At 52.5% G+C, this 16,717-nt stretch overlaps 1 protein-coding gene and 1 long non-coding RNA gene across 2 annotated transcripts in view; one reads left to right on the top strand and one right to left on the bottom strand.

Moving 5' to 3' along the window:
* HCN4 (hyperpolarization activated cyclic nucleotide gated potassium channel 4) overlaps positions 1 to 16,717 on the top strand; it is a 49,298-nt gene that overhangs the window by 19,278 nt on the left and 13,303 nt on the right. The window contains exon 2 of the mRNA XM_054451569.2: positions 5,792 to 6,215. Coding sequence (XP_054307544.1) covers positions 5,792 to 6,215 — 424 coding nt within the window. The remainder of the gene's footprint in view (positions 1 to 5,791; positions 6,216 to 16,717) is intronic.
* On the bottom strand, positions 4,423 to 14,330 carry LOC134738299 (uncharacterized). Its single transcript, XR_010123974.1, has 6 exons — positions 14,258 to 14,330; positions 13,948 to 14,111; positions 8,542 to 8,592; positions 7,105 to 7,287; positions 6,018 to 6,330; positions 4,423 to 4,551 (listed from the first exon to the last, which is right to left on the bottom strand). It is a non-coding gene; the product is annotated as an uncharacterized LOC134738299 (long non-coding RNA).

Raw genomic sequence — 16,717 nt, 5'->3', positions numbered from 1 at the left:
GAAGTTAAGGATGCAGGTGCAATGGAAGAGAGCACAGGAGAGAGAGCTGGGAGAGAGAGAAGGAGCTTGGGGAGGCACAGAGTTTGGGAGTAATAAAATACCACCAGCCAGATTGATATTTCTGTGGAGTGGTTAGAAAGTAGGCCTCTGGAGTCAGACTCTTTGGGTTTGAATACTTGGCCCACCATATATGGCAAATCTCTCAACTCCTTGTACCTCAGTCTCCTCATCTGTAAAATGGGCATAATCATAGTATCTACCTCATGGGTTTTTTTTTAATGAAAATTAAATAAAGTAGTCCAGATAAGGTACTCAGACTAGTGCATGGCAAATGGTAAGTGTCCAAAAAGTATTGACTGCCATCCTCCTCCATTCTCACTGTCTTCAGTGTCAGGATCTTTGCTGGGTCTGGAAAACCAAGGGAATGGGAAAGATAACCCAGAGGGCGTATGAGTTGGAGAGAAGGAGAATGGAGGCTGGAGACCAGGAAGAAGGTGGGGCAAGGGTCCAGATGCAGAAGCCATCATGGAAGCAGCTAGACTAGATATGGTGACTGCTGGGGGTGTTGCTGTAGGGGTGGGTGGGAGGTAAGAGGCAGCAGTAAGGGATGGCTGGGAGGTTTTGAGCCTAGATTATTGAAATGCAAACTGTGCCATTCAGCTTTGAGGAGGATGATGCTGAGTTCAGCTCTGGAGTCGTTGGCTGTAGGAGACAGCAGGACCTCTGGGTGGATGCATTTTGCAGGCAGGTAGGAATGCAGGTCTGGTGCTGGGAGTGGCACTGAGTGGGAGCTGTCTGCAAAGTTGGAGAGGGTAACAGATGGGGCACTGAGTGTGCTGCTCACCTGGGAGAAAGCATGGAGACCCACGGGCTACAGTCAGCACCGCAGGGACATGGGTGTCTGATACGAGGCCCCTGTCCTCCATGAACCCATGGTGTTTCAGGAGCTAAAACCAAGACTCAGGCAGAGGCTTCAGTGGTCAGAGTTGAAGAGCTAGCTTGAAAGGTGGAAAATATTTAATGACAAAACAATGACATTCTTCTTCCAGCTGACAGGATTCCCAATGGATATCATTTGTGCCAAAATGTATGCAAGAAAGTATGCATGTGTAAAAATGGATGCATGTGGGAGGGCAAAAGGCAAGAGTGTGTTTACAAAAAATGTATTCATGGTATTGCATGTGTGTGTGCATGTTCATGTCTGTGCATGTGCACATGTGCATGCATGTATATATGTGCATATGTCCTCAAAGGCAAGCATGGGCGTGTGTGGACAAGAAGAGGCTGAAGGAGGTCATCCCTAGCTGGGACCTCCACTTTTCCTACTTTCATTCTGTCACCCTTCCCATCCTCTTTGGCCTCCAGGGAAGGAGAGGGCCCTTAGTCTAGTAATTGAGTCCCCGAGTTCAGGGTCAGCCACCTCCTATCATGTCTTCTTCAGCTCCCTTGAGGCTATGAACTTCCTCTCACACCAAAACATGAAATTTCCAGATATCGGTGTAATGGGCTGCTTGGCTTTTTGCCATCCCCCATTCTTTCTGCATATGGGACCTGCCCCTCCAGTGTCAGCCTATAGGTTCCCTCTTCCTGCTGAGAGGCCACCTGCCTGCCTGGGTGGACCCATTGGTCCAGGTAGGAAGTAAGGATTGAGATAAGACAGGTCTGGAAGCCTGGGGCTGCTGGGGCTTCCAGAGCCCAGTTGGTGTCTTGCTGGCCAGGACTCCTGTTAACTTAAAGGGCACTGGGCTAGAGGAGGGTCCTCTGGATTTGGAGAGACTAGGGCCCCTAATTCAGGCATGTGCCAACTCCAGGATATCTGAGCCTGACTGCCCCTTACTTTCCTGTCAGGGCATTACACCCACCACCATGGATTCACACCCTGGATTGTGAGATTTATTCATGAGTGATTCTAGGGGTGGCCAGGTGATAAGGGAGCATTGGGCATCCAGTTTGAGGCTTTGGAAATGTTACTCTTCCTTCCTTTGTGAGCCTTCATTTTCCCTTCTATAGGACATGTGTGACCGTGACCGAGTGATTGCTGATGGCCAGGGTGCCTTTAGCACTTGAGAGGTATGCTACTTCCTCTACCTCAGACAGCCCTAGCATCAGGAGCATGGGCCCCCCAAATCCTCTTTGCAGTCTTCTCTTCTCTTTTGTCTTTGGGGCAGGGGCCACAGCTGCTGCAGTAGGCTGCCTTCCACTGTGATGTAAAGGTGTCAGAAAGGCATATCTGCCTCCCACATCCCTCTAGGGTACCCACAACCCCAAGAACTCAAACTCTGGAGTCCCAGAGACTTCTCCTAATCTTGTGTCTGTCCCTCACTAGCTGTGTAGTCTAGGGCAGACACTTCTCTGTCAGCCTCAAGATCATCATCTGTAAAATAACAGCAGCCACAGTGCTGGTGTGAGGGATAAATGAAGTAATGCATGGAAAACCGAAGTAAGTGCTCTATACATGTGAAGTGTTTTGGGGTCTTTATGAATAAAGACTTTTCAGTCACCAAGGAGCCCCCAGTAAAAATGCCCAGAGATATTAAGGCATCACTTGAGATGCTTCGACCAGCAGGGTTGGAAATGAAGAGGGGCCAGCAAGCTGAGGATGCCAGTGTAGAAGCTGTTGCCACCTTCCCCTGGCTAAACCCACTGAACGGGGCTGGCAGGTGTGCTGGGTGCTGTCCGTGGTGCTGAACGTCATATCTGGCTCTGGCAGGGCCTGGCTTTCGGAGATCTGTGCAAGCATCTGGCAAGGAGTAAGGAAAGGTAGTCCAGAAGCCAAGGGCAGTTCCCAAAACCCAACTCCTCTCACCTCCTCCAGAAGCACTTTCCCGGCCTCACCCTTCTAGGCCACCGGGATCCCATTTTTATGGATACCTGGGCTTTTTACGGATACCTGGGCTCACTGGGATGGTTTCTTACACCATTGCCCAATTGCCTTCTATCCAAGCCTTGTGCTCTGACCAGACCATGAGTCTCTGGAGGTGAGGGCATCTGTGTGCTGAGGCAAATAGGTCTGTCATCTGATTGCTGGGGGGACTTTGTAGCACTTGCCTCCTGCAACTGGCTTTCCTGGGTCTATTACAGGCTGCTCTGTGATCCCACTCCCAGCAGATGTTTTGCTCTGGCTCTTCTCTGGGAGATTTGATCTTCCTCCCTCTTACCTCTTTCCTGCAAATTTATTCATTTTAATGATTTATTTACTCATTTCATAACATAGCTGGGCATAGGTCAGAGCATTTGACAGAAATCAACTGATTTCCTCCTTATGACAGTGCTGCTAGTCAGGTACTGTGGTTATGCTCATTGAGCAGATAAGAAAACTGAGGTGTGGCATGGTAAAGTGACTTGCTAGTAAACCATGGAGCAGGAATCGAACCCTGATTTCAGGCCCATCCCTCCTCCCACCATATTATACTGTCTCTCCAGCAGCTCTGTGATGTTCCAGGGTAGTGGTTTGTGGGAAAGAATGATCCAGGATCCCGACCCCAGCCCAGATCGAGTGCTGGAAATATCCCTGAGCATCTGGAAGCTCAAGATTGAAACCATTAGTCAGAGTGCGAGGAAATGGATGTTTTTGCCTTATGCAATTTGGTTTTATGAAGACCACTAAATGCAAACATTCTCCTGTTAATTACTCTCTCAAATTTGGACTGTAATTGAGGGAACTAGAGCTGGGGAGAGTGTAGAAACCCGTTGGAGTGGCAGGCCTGCCCGAGTCAGCATTCCCAGCCGCCTTGCACCCGCTCTGTTAATTTTAGAAACTCCTCCAGCCTGGGTGTATTATTAGCTTTATGTACAGAGGACCACATAGCCCTCAGTGGCCTTTCTATGCACAGTTAAAAAAATTTGTTTTCTTTTGTTTTTCCCAAGAGATTAAATGAAGAGGGATGACAGCAGAGTGTATAGAGGGGTGTTTGTGCACTGTGCGTGTGAATGGGGATACCTGCGTGTGGCATCTAATGAGTGTACACAGCTGTCTTTGAGTGAGGTCTGTGTGGCTGGGTAGAGCATGCATGGCTCTAGGGCACCCCATAGATGCTGAAACCATCCTCCTGGGGCCCATGACTCATTAGCAGGTGTGCTGCATTCTTTGTAGTGAAGTGTGAAGCTGAGGATGGGTCCTCAGGCCTTAGTTGGGTTCTCTCAGCTGGCATATGGGTACTGGGGCCACAGGAAGGAGTGGTGGGTTATGGGGTAGAGAGGAGCTGAAGTTGGCCTCTTGGCATCTTACCTTTTCCCCCATAAGGCCCTGTCTTGAGGCCCTGAAGAACTTGGATTTCAAAGGAGCTGCAGAAAGCTGACTCTCTGGAAACTGCCCTTTGCCACGCAGTGTGATGTAGGACAGCCATCTCACCCACCTTCTGCAAAACAGGCCCTGCCCTCTCCTTGACTCACAGCCACATTTTGAGTCTGGCAAACAAACAATTTGCTATGAAGTAATTTCTTTGCAACCTGGAACTCTGCAGGCAGGGGCACTTTGGTTTACAGTGAGACCCTCTGAAGAGTCGAGGAAAGCTTACCTCTTTCTTTCCCACTTCCTTCCTCCTGGCTTCCCTGCAGTAAAGAATCAAAGATGGTGGAAAGGTTATTTCTCCTGGGAGAAGTCATGCTTATTTCTGCCTGACTTAATACCTTTATCTGTTATTGTGTAAATGTCTAAATTAATAGCAGAGGGAAACAGCTGTGCAGTGCAAGTTTTTGGTCTTGGGGCTAGCCCTGGGATGGCTGGTACTTGGGCAGGGTCCCTGGGAATAATGGGCCATGCCTTCTGGATTGGGGTCTTGGCCGCCTGTGTTGTTTCCACACTCCAGAAGGCCCCCTGCTTGGTGAGCTGGGAGAAACCGAGCACAGACCTGTGAGTTGGTCTCCTCCTCATGCTGTTCAGCTTCTCCGAGGCTTTGCCCTGAGGCTCCCTCTACAAATGACTTGAAGGTGCCTGAGGCCTTAGGAGAAATGATTCTGGAAGCCCTGGGCTGGTCTCTTTCTATCACATTGAGTGGTATCTCACTGGTGCCTGAAATCCCCCCATAAATTCTTCTTGTTTTGAAGCTATCTCTCCCCCTCCACACCCCCATGTTAGGATGCAAACCTCTGAGGGAAGGAGAAGGTCAGACATTTTCTGATTATAGGGGATGGACTAAAGGTGGATGCCAGAGAGCCAGTTTGGGAGAGGGCCAGATCAAAATGATAGGACTCATTACACAGTGAGGAAACTGAGGCCCAGAATAGGGAGGCCCTACCGGATGTCACACAGCATGTTGATGACAAAGCTGGGGCTGGAGCCTGGGCCTCCTGCCTCCCAGGCACCTGAGTCATGTCTGTACCTCCCCTGCTCGTTGGTCATGGTCTGTGGAATGTCTCCCTGGCAGCCCGTTTCAAGTCGCAGCTGACCCTCAGGGAGGATGGGGCAGCCTAGCCTGAGCCTGGGGTGGTGTGGGGTGAGCTGCTTCTTTTGCTAAAACAGCCTCTTGCTTCTCTCTGAGTGTCACCGATTTGCTTTTCAGCCTGACTCTCACTGCAGGCTGGGGATGGGAGGAGGAAGCTTGTCGTTGGGGCTCGGGGGAACTCACAGAAGGGCAGCACGGAGGGTATCCTTAGTGAATGAAGAGCCTCTTATTGTGTCATTCCCTGTGCCAATCTCCACATCTTGCCCTGGTACCCATGTGCCTATCTTCCTGTCTCAGAACCTCCCAAGACTTCTGTCTCCCAGATGCTGTCCCTCAGATCTTCCTCCCTTAGTCTGTAACTTGTCCTCTCTCCCTTCCTGGTGACTGATCCCTGTGTCTCTGGGCAGATTTTACTGGGACCTGACCATGCTGCTGCTGATGGTGGGAAACCTGATCATCATTCCTGTGGGCATCACCTTCTTCAAGGATGAGAACACCACACCCTGGATTGTCTTCAACGTGGTGTCAGACACATTCTTCCTCATCGACTTGGTCCTCAACTTCCGCACAGGGATTGTGGTGGAGGACAACACAGAGATCATCCTGGACCCGCAGCGGATTAAAATGAAGTACCTGAAAAGCTGGTTCATGGTAGATTTCATTTCCTCCATCCCCGTGGACTACATCTTCCTCATTGTGGAGACACGCATCGACTCGGAGGTCTACAAGACTGCCCGGGCCCTGCGCATTGTCCGCTTCACGAAGATCCTCAGCCTCTTACGCCTGTTACGCCTCTCCCGCCTCATTCGATATATTCACCAGTGGGAAGAGGTAAGTGGTCAGTGCAAACCTCTTGGGGGAAAGGCCATTCCCCACAGAGGGAGTGAGGAACTGGCAGGGAACCTCAGATAATTGAACATGGACTGTCAGATTGTGGCAGGCACACCTGCTCCAAGAGGACAAATGCTAGTAATTTCTTGACCTCTTATCATGTGCTAGATACTTTACATGCAGTATCTCAATGAACTCTGTAACAGCTATAGAGGGAACCATATAGCTACATGTATATACTCATTTTTCACATGAAGAAACAGACAGAAAGATTAAGTGACTTATACAAGGTTGCACGATTAGTAATTTGTGAACCTGGAAGGTGAACTTAAGCTGATCACCTCTAGAGCCCACATTGTTAACCACTGTGTTATGTTGTAGGGTTTGTAAACCCATAAGCTTGTTGGGGACAAGCAGGGAATAGGGATGGGTGAAAAGGGCCAGTTGGGGGACAGTAGACAGTGTGGTGGATGAGAAGAACTAGAGAACATCTCCATTATATTGGGTGGCCTCTATGCAGCTCCAGCTAATTTTTCTCAAGTGGGAATGGGCCTAGGGTTGCTAGATCTGTAGCATTATGAGAAATGGAAATCAGGATTTTTGTACAAATTTTGTTGGCAACTCTCTTAGTTTGAGTTCTTCCTGAGCAGAACCTGAGACAAAGATTTGCATGAAAGGGATGTTGTGGGGATGCATTCCCAGGAAAATCTGGTAAGGGGATTGGGGAGAGGGACAGGGAAAGGCAGGAAGCCAAGCAATGGTTGGACATTGGAGGGTGTCCTGTGGATGGCTGTTTGCCTCAGCCCTATGGGATCTGAGGATAGTGTGCACCACACCTTGGAGTTGTCCCAGTCAGGGCAAGGGAGTTGGAATGTTTATATCGCCTTACCTGTCAGTCATTGGTTCAAGGCACTGCCAGCTCTCAACACTCGCAGCCAAAGCAGTTTCCAGCAGCCCGGGCAGGCCTCTGACAAAAGGTGCGGCCACTGGCTGTAGAGAGTGAAATCACATGGGCAGGCTGGAGTCTTGTGCTCAGAAACTGTAAAGGGATCCTAGGGTCTGCGAACACTGGCTACAGGAGGAAAATAAAACATTGAAAAAGAACTGGGCGGGCCAACTCCGTTGTGAACAAACCTCACTCATCCATGGGCTGAAGCAGTCGTCTGCAGCAGAGGAGCTAAGGGCTTTGCTGGGAGGAAGAGCAGCTGACCTTGCTAAGTGCTTCGGTCTGTGTCTGCCACCCACCCAAGTTACACGACTTGGCAGCAGCGGCAGGCAGGCCAGCCTGGAGGGCCTACTCTCTCTGTGAGACAGCCCACCTTGGGGTCGTGCCACTTGTGGGCGGGACAAGCTTCCATGGAGGGCCATTTCCCGCTCCATCCCTGTGCCGTGTGGCTGACTTCCCAGCCTCCAGGACCCCTGCTTGCATGGCAGAAGTTCCCATGCTCAGGACATGAAGCCCCCGACCCTCACCCCCAGCAGCAGCCTAGGCCTCGGCTGGCAGCACCTATGGCTGATGGTAGAGGCACGGGCAGATTCAGGTCAGAGGCGTCATGAATGCACGTGCCACAGGAGAAGTGTGTGCACCAGTTTGGCAGCGTCCCTCCATGGCAGAAATTCTCTTTGGCTTGGAAAATTCACATTACTTATGCTGACAGGGAGGGGCCGTGACTCTCCCAAGGTCATGCAGTTAGACCTCTGGTAGAACTGGGACAGAATCCAGCTAGCTCTCTTGGCCCCCAGCGCATAATGTGGGCTGTCCCACCCCGGTGTCGTGGAATGGCACATTTAAGACCCAAGTTAAAATCCTGGCTCCACACTGCCTAGCATGTAGCTTTGGGTCCACTTTGCCTCTCTGTGCCTCAGTCTCTTTATCTGCAAAATGGATATAAGTTGTACCTGATGTTTATAAAGCCTTAGCATGAAGCCTGGTGCAGAAGAACTGTTTAACATGTGTCCCTCCTGGCCAGGCGCGGTGGCTCACGCCTGTAATCCTAGCACTTTGGGAGACCGAGATGGGTGGATTGCTTGAGGCCAGGAGTTCAAAACCAGCCTGGCCAACGTGGTGAAACCCCGTCTCTACTAAAAGTACAAAAAATTAGCCAGGCGTGGTGGTGGGCGCCTGTAATCCCAGCTACTCGGGAGGCTGAAATAAGAGAATTGCTTGAACCCCGGAGGCAGAGGTTGCAGAGTGAGCCGAGATCGCACCACTGTATTCCAGCCTGGGCAACAAGAGTGAAACTCCGTCTCAAAAAAATAAATAGATGTTATTTATGTTTATAATATATATATATATATTTATACACACACACACACCCCCCCCCACCTCCCCCCACCAAGTTGTCTTAGTAACGTTTCCTTGGTTCCTCATACTTAGCTGGCGAGAGAAACAGGGCAAGATTTATGATCCTCATGTGGCAAGTAAGGAAACTGAGGATCAGAAAGGGCAGCCGCCCCAGTGGTAGGGCTTTTGGCCTAGGCCTCCTGTCTCCCTGTTCTATGCACTTCCCGCCTTCTCAGATGGAAAGGGAATGACTTTGATTCTACGATTGTTTCCTTTCATGGCTGGGGTGCCTCCATGGGGGACTGGACTTCATTCAGTCCAGCAAGTGCTTGCCGGGCACCCACCTGTGCTGGCGTGGGTGGGCGCTGGGATCAAAGGACTAGGACGACCATTGGCAGAGAGTAGGAGGGCAGTGGCAGGGGAGGAGATCTGTGCAACAGGTTGAGTTGGAGGTGCCTGTGGGACAGAGATGTGCAGAGATGTGGCAGGTGGTCTGAGCTGAGGGCTGAGAGGGGACAGTGACTCTGGAGGGTGGCGGCTGGGTCCACTCTGAGGAGCTGTGAAGGAAGGATGGAGGCAGGTTTCCCCTCATGCTCCCACACACTTGTCTCCTGGTTTCCATCCCAGGTGGAAATGTAGGACCCTGAGAAACCCTCTGAGACCTTCTGCATGTCTTGGACCCACAGCTAGACTGTCATGAAAAGCAGAGACACGCCAGCTCTTTCCCTCCTCCAGCATCCATTCGTGTCTCCAGGCCTCAGCCTCCCAGGGGCCGACCTTACTCCTCCAGGGCCTGGGGGCTGTGGTCTTTTGTAGGAGTTGGCAGAGATGCCAGTGGCTGGACAGGGTGAGTCCTGGGTCGGAGCTAAGCTTGTCTTTCATGTCCCCACATTATGCATCCTGGGAGCTCAGGCCCAGGGCTCCTGTCTCCACTGCCACCCTGACCTGGCCACCCTCTTGGGAGCCCAGAACTGGTCAGGTGCTGGTCCTGGCCTTTCTCTGGGGGAGGCAGAGGCCCCAGGAGGCCTTGGGTCAGGCCTCTGAACTAGACGTGCCGCCCCATCTCGTGGGGAGGAAGGAGATCCCAGGAGGCCAGATGGATGACTCTCACCCTTCCACACACAAACCCTTATCTCTCCTACCAGCTGGGGAGAAAATTGCTTTGAGCTAGTTTCTGCCGGGTACACCGGCCAGCCTAGGGCTCTCACTGGACCCCTGAGATTGGACTGGGGTTTCCCAGCTGGCCCCAGGAACCCGTCTCCAGGACCAGAGCAGGCCACTCCAGCCCAGGGGCTTGTCCCACCTCCGCTTGGCCGAGAGGCAGCAGCAGAAAGACCCTTTGAAGTCCTAGGTCCACATGAGAGCTGAGGAGAGTATTTAGTACAGAAAACCCTGCCCTAATCTCTTTCAAGTCACTCTGTGAGTCTCTTTCCTCCTTTGGGCCTCAGTTTCCCCACTTGTCAGGTATATAATGATGTTCTCTGAAGCTGTGGCTCCCTGGGGCCCAGTCCCCAGCTCCCATCTGCCTTGGCAAGGTTTATGTTAGCTGATTCTGAAGACCTTGTTGTAGCTCACAGAACGTAAAGGAGGATGCCCTGGAATGGGGCTAGGGAGCTTGCCTCCCACAGACTGGGGAAAGCTTGCCCCAGGCTGCCTGGTGAAGCTGCAAGAAGCTAGATTCCTGACCCCAGGCTTCTACTGCCTCCCCCAGCCGGGCCCAGACCAGGCCCCCAGGAGATCTCCTAAGTGTAGGTGGCAGTCAGGCAGTCTTGTGAGTCAGCGTACCTGGACCGCCATCTTGGAGGACGCAAGCCTCTTGCCTCCGTCCTGGGCGATCTGGGTCAGCAGACTCCCTCCCGAGCCTCTCCAGCCATGCCTTCTCCCTCCCTCCGAGGTGTGAGCTTGTTCCAGGCGTGGAGGCTATTATTGGAAACCATGGTTACCCCTCTTTGGACATTACCCTGCAAGGCTCAGCACTCCAGTGACCCATCCCAGAAGTCTCTCCTCTCCCTCGGCAGCCTGAAGTGGCCAAAGAGGGGCTGGAGGCAGAAGGCCAGCTGGGGCTGCTGTGTGGCCTCTGATGAGTCCCCTCATCCTGTAGACCTTGATTGCCTCATCTCAGAATCAGGTGCTTGGCATCTGCGAGAAGTGGAGATGACACGAGGAGAGGTCCTGGGGCGTGGGTACTGGCCCTATCTCCTGCACCCAGGAAGGGACCCGGCATGACCTTCAGTGCAGCTGCCTTCAAGCTGTACCCAGGATGCATATGCAGCAGCCTGTTCTGCCAGGCCTGGGGTTGCTTTCTTCAACGCAGGCACTTGTTCTTGAGACACAGGTGGAAGTTGTTCTTCCATGAGGAGAAAAGGAATCCACAGGAGAGGATTCAATCAGGCCCCAGGAAGAGGCCTTGGTGGAAACAGCAGCAGCCAGACCTCCAATTTCTGGCCTCTACTTGGGACTGAGAAATCAACTCTGTTGGGAGGGCTGGGAAAGAGAGGGAAGGAAAGGAACCAACATGTCCTGAGTGCCTACCATGTGCAAGTGGTGGGTATGATCTCACCTGACCCCCGTGATAGCCTTGAGAGCTGGCAATTACCCATCCCACAGATGAGGAAACTGAGGCTTGGGTGGAAAAGGCAGTGTCTCTGTCCTTGCACTGCAGTTGAGAAACTGCAGAAGGAGTGAGAGCAGGGCTTCCCCAAGTTCCATGTGTGGCAGAGTGAGCTGCCTGGACTGCCTGATGGGCAAGGCTTGTAGTGGCCTGGAAATGAAGGTGCTCAACCCCTGCAGTCAGAACCAACATCGTAAGAGGGAGTTCTAATGAAATATAAAGAGCAAGGCAAATATTTGCCTGGTGCAGCTGACTCTCTGGTGGCCTGTGGCCCCAGCCAACAGTGGGGACACACCAGTGTTTAGCAGCCTCTCCCAGCAACGTCCAGCCTTATTCTCAGCAACCACTTCCCAGCTGCTTGAGAGTGGTGCAGGTGAGGTGAGTCTCCTCAAATCTAGGGCACCCCCTAACCTGAATGGATGTGCCCCCACCAGCTCTTCCCAGGCAGCTCAGACTGTGCGTTGCTGGTGCTCCAGCTTTGTGGTGTCTAAAAACAATCTGAAACACACCTCTCCAGCCCTCCCACCTGCGCCCACCACCCCAGTGCCCACAGTCCTCCTCACCGCAGTCCCAGGCTTCACCACCACCATGCTCTCAGTAGGACACAGAAGTCTGTGTCCCCTGCAGGAGAAGGCACCTTGGTTCTTCCCACAGGGACAAGGGCAGGTTCCCTGTGGGCTGCATCTGCTCAGAGCGGGTACCTTTTTGTTATTCCACTGTCTACACTAGCAGGAGCCCTGCTGACCACCATTCTCGTCACTGTCACCATCGCCTTCACCTTCGTCGCGAAGCCCTCCTCAGTTCCTGAAACCTTACCACATGCTCTGTGCCGTATTCATTGCTGAGATCATGATAAAGGCACAATTAGACAGGGACCTGATCTTAGAAGAAAAGGAGTAATGAATAGAAAAAGGTGATACAGAAGGAAAGGAAGTCATTGCAGGAAAACATGCCACCTTCGATGCTCTGTCTTTAAGGCCCAGCGTGATCTGTCCAAAGGAGCAGTTACTGTGGCCTGTGACAGTCTGGGACTCTTTCTAGCCATGCCCAGAGGCTTCCTTGAGCTCCCGTATGGTACCCACTCATTCATGTAGATGTACGCACATTTATTCAGGCAATCAGCAGATATTTTTGATGCCTGCTTGTGCTAAGCATGGAGGAACACAGAAGTGAGAAGTAGAGAGGAGCCCTGCCTCGTGCAGCAGCACGCAAGTCAGTGAATGTCATTTCAGATAGTGAGAACTCCAGGAAGGAAATTCATCAGGGCGAAGAGTCACAGTGAGAATGGGAAGGGAGGGCCCTTGGCTGTGTCACACACAGGGATCCAGTGTCCTTCCTTTCCATGGAAGTGGCTTTTGAGCCAAGACAGGATGACAAGAAGGAGCTGGAGGCAGCACGCAGGCAGATGGAAGAGCAAGCCCAGTACTGAGGGCCTGCGGCAAGCGCGAACTGGCCTGGGGCATTCAAGGACATGAAGGAAGGCCGCTGTGGCCAGAGATGGCCTTGGGCAGAGTCAGGGAGGCTGGTAGTTGGGAGCCAGGATGCCAAGGGCCACAGTTGGCAGTTGGAGTGTATTCACGGGTGCAGTGGGAAGTCATTGGAAGGTTTATGGTGAGACAGTGACATGGTCTGATTTATGTCTCCAAGAGGTCTTTCTAGCTGCTTGGTTGAGAATGGCTTGGAGGGGTGGGGAGCCTCATCAAGAGGTTGGGGCCGTCATCTTGGGAGTGTTTAGATTGAGGTCATATCGGGATTGGAGGGAAGTAAATGGCTTTGAGATATCCACTTAGGCAGTAGAGCCAAAACCACCTGGATTGATGGGATGTGGGGAGGGGTGAGAGACTCACTCACGGCTGGCTGGTGGGTTTTTGTTGCTCAGCCTCACAAACAGCAACACCAATTGTGAGATGGAAACAGGTTTTGGATGTGTCCACGCAGAGATAGACTGAGACAGCTGGACATATGAGCCAATTTGTGTTACTCTGAGTCCGCCTGTGTGTCTTAGGCATGACAGAAGCAAGGAACTGGGGGTATCCCAGGGCTCGAAAGAGGAGCACAGGGAAGGTTGCCTCCATCAGAGGAGGAGCATTGCCAGTCTCCATAGCCCCTTGTGATGGGGGCAACACAGTTGCATCCTGGGGAGCCCTTTAGCCAGGGAGACCCCACTCAGGGTGCTTCCAGAGATGCCCTAGACTTTGATACCCTCCTCAACTAAAGAAACTTTCAGCAGAATTCCTGCTGCCTTGACAAGCCAGGGGTGGGAGGAGAACGGCATGCTTGTGTGGCTGTGGGCTCTGCTACCAGCCGTGCTGTCCAGCCCCACAGCAACATCTGGGCTGGGGATGCTCAGAGCCTGGACCAGCCTCTCTACCCACCTCCCCATTGTGCCCTGCTTGCCTTCCTCTGTTGCTGGGTTTCTATATACATATTCCCAAGTCCCTTTCCTGGGTGCGGCTTCCTTCCCCAGCCAGACTATGAGCTCTGGGCAAGCAAGGGCAAGACCTTTCCTCCCTGACCCCCATAAGGAGGGGGGGCTTTCTTGGGCACTGACACAGGCTGACTTCCAGGGGACATGGCATAGACATTTGGGTCTTTCTGAGGGTACTGCCCCGAGACCTCGGAAAGAAGGGCCCCACTGGCCTACACTCCGGAGGGCTCCTCTCCCCACAGTGAGGAGTCTGGGGGCTCTTTGCAACTCTTTCTTGACCACACTTGGGTACCCAGCATTCCTGGCACAGACACCTCTAAGCTTGCTGTCAAGGCCTGTGCAGGGCCCTTCCCAGGCTGTGTCCTGAGGGGACCATCCTGCCTCTGTGCCCACCCCTTGACCCACTTACAAGTGGCTGTTCGCAGGAGTGGCGTGGGTGTGGCTTGGCTGTGGGCCAGGGTCCTCTGCTGGGGGGCACGGTCAGGGAAGAGAAGGGAGGTGGGCTATGCTCTGGTGTGGTTTTCTGAGTTCTCATTTCAAGCCCGGCCCTCCAGGGCGTTATGATGGTGCCTTCTGTCAAGGTAGGAGAATAGAATATATTTTCTTTAACAGTTTGTTGGCTTGAGTTACAACTTTAAATATCCAAATCTGTGGCTTGTGGAACTTGATTTGCCCCTTGTCCTGGACTCTCCAACCCTGGGGCAGGCCTGCCTTCTTACCCCAGCTCAGCACCTGGCCCTGTGCTTCGGGGAGGCTGCCGTCCTGCCCCCACGGGCCCCCGTCTGTGCCTCCAGTACCCTTGGCCTCCTGCGCAGCTTTCCTGTCTGTGGCAGAGGGCTAGGTTCTGAAGTTGGTGTCTCAGTCAGCTCAGGCTGCGACGACATAAACATCAGAGGCTGGGGGGCTGAAATAACAAACACTACTTCCCACAGCTCTGGAGGCTGGCAGTCTGGGTTGAGAGTGCCAGCACGGGGGCTTCTGGTGAGGCCTTTTTTTTCTGACTTGTAGACGGCTGCCTTCTCCCTGTGCCCTCACAGGACAAAGAGAGATCGTCTCTGTCTGGTCTCTTTTTATAAGGGCACTCATCCCACTCATGAGGGTGCCAACTTCATGACCTGATAACCTTCCGAAGGCCTCATTTCCAAATGCCGCCACCTCGAGGGTTAGGAATTCAACATAGGAATTTGGGAGGGACACAAAGGTGCAGTCCCTAGCAGCTGGGAAGTGAAGGAGCTTAATAATAATGGCCCCACCCTTGCATCTATGATGGGTGTGCAGAGAGCACTTTGCTAGCTAGTTTAATTCACAAGCAACCTTGTAAAATGGGGCAGATGTCTAGCTTGTTTGAGGGGGAGGCTGAGTTGTGGTGGTGGGGAGGCAGGTGCGGAGGATGGCCGGCTCTGAGACTGTGAATGGTGCTGCGTCACTCGCCCTCCCCAAACCCCTGGTGTCTTAGCTCAGACACCAGGGGGTTGGGTGAGCTGGGGAGCTAGTGGCATCCTGGTCAACCAAGACATAGAAAGGTTAGGATTTGCTCAGGGTCATAGACATGTCACATTCACCTAAGTGTTAAGGAGGCAAAAGTGGGATCTTCCCCCCGGCTGGTGCTGGGGGCTCTGGTGCTCAGGGACCTGCTGGGGAGAGCCTCACGGTCTCACGATACAGGTGCTTGAACACGACCAGCCACAGAGAATGGACCAGAGACCCCAGATTCATAATCAGATCTGCTCTGCGTCCCAGACCCAGGTCCCAGCCCAGCCACAGACCGGCCTGCTCTCCAGGGCCCACCATTCCTTCCAGGCCGTGGCAGATGCTGAGCAGTGTCAGCTTAGCCAGGAGCTCAAACGCTGACAGCCCCAGAGCTGGTCTGTGCCCCAGTGGTACTGGGCTGCAGGGCACACAGCACTGTCTACACCATCACACTGTGTGCAGGGCCTGGGGAGGCGAGAAGCTGGCAAGTCCTGCCTGGCCTTGGACCCAGCTTGCTGTGTGAATCTGGGCACGTCATTCAGCCACTTTGGGTTTGAGTTGTTTTAACCACAAAATGGAACTACTGAGAGCTACCCTTTCCTCACTAGGTCAATCTAACAATCTAATATGGTGGCTACAGGCCTCAGAATCGGGCAGACCTGGCTACAACATCTGGCCTTTCCACTGCCACCGTGATCTTGGGCAAGTTCCTGTACTTCTCTGAGCCTTGGTATAAAACAGATGAACAATATCTTCAGCAAAGGATTTTTGTGAGTTTAAATAGAGGATGGCTGTGGAATTTCATGTCCACAGTCAGGTGTGGCACTGTTGTCCCCTCTGTCACCAGGGCCACAGGGAAATGATGGGCTAAGCTTAAGCTACCAGACCCCATGAACCTTTCACTGTCTACTTCATCCTGGAAAGACTCCCAGCTTTGTAGCTGGAACCTTCAGGGTCATGCCCTTGATGGGGGCCACAGGTAGGGGTGACTGCAGGTGATGAGCTGTGGACAAAAAGTATTCATCTTTGGTCACTAGTATCAGAACATCCTGCCACTAGCTACAGGGCTGTAGCTGGAAGACCAGTAGACAGGGGCTGACATATCTAGGCTCTGTCTGTTTGGGCCTAGTTTCCGCATCTGAAATGGGCTTAAACTAGGTCTCTGTGGCATTTGACCCAAGCCCCACTCCAAGAGGGGTGTCTTTGCCTGGGAATAGTATGGAGGGATGAGAATGGGGGCTGGGTGGCTAGACCCACTTCAAAGTCTCCCAGGCCACAGAAGCAAGGCCAGAGCTTCCAGAGACTTTTCTCTAGACTTGCCTCCACTCTCCATCCCCCACTGCCCTGTCACCAAGGGGACCCCAGCATGGTAGCTTTGGGAGGAGGGGGGGCTGGGATATGCCCACCTTGGCCCTGTCCAGCTACACTGCAGCCCCCCACTCCGAGCTGCAGGAGTAGAAAGGGGCTGGTGGCAGTGGGCTGGGGTCGAGGGTGCTGTGAAGGAGAACATAACCCCAAATACGTATTAACCAATCAGGAAGATTAATTATTAATAACAGCTTATCAATTAATAATGGTTTGTAATTTATTGAACACTCCTCTATCCATTACTAAGCACTTTATATGTATAATTTAGTCCTTTTGACAGCCCACTCAGATAAGAATTTTTATCACCATTTTCCAGATGAGAAAACATGATCAGAGAGGTT

The sequence above is a fragment of the Pongo pygmaeus genome, chromosome 16 (genome assembly GCF_028885625.2).
Source record: "Pongo pygmaeus isolate AG05252 chromosome 16, NHGRI_mPonPyg2-v2.0_pri, whole genome shotgun sequence".
NCBI lineage: Eukaryota > Metazoa > Chordata > Mammalia > Primates > Hominidae > Pongo > Pongo pygmaeus.
The sequence above is the reverse complement of the archived record's forward strand: the minus strand, read 5'-3'. Positions and strand labels throughout refer to the sequence as shown.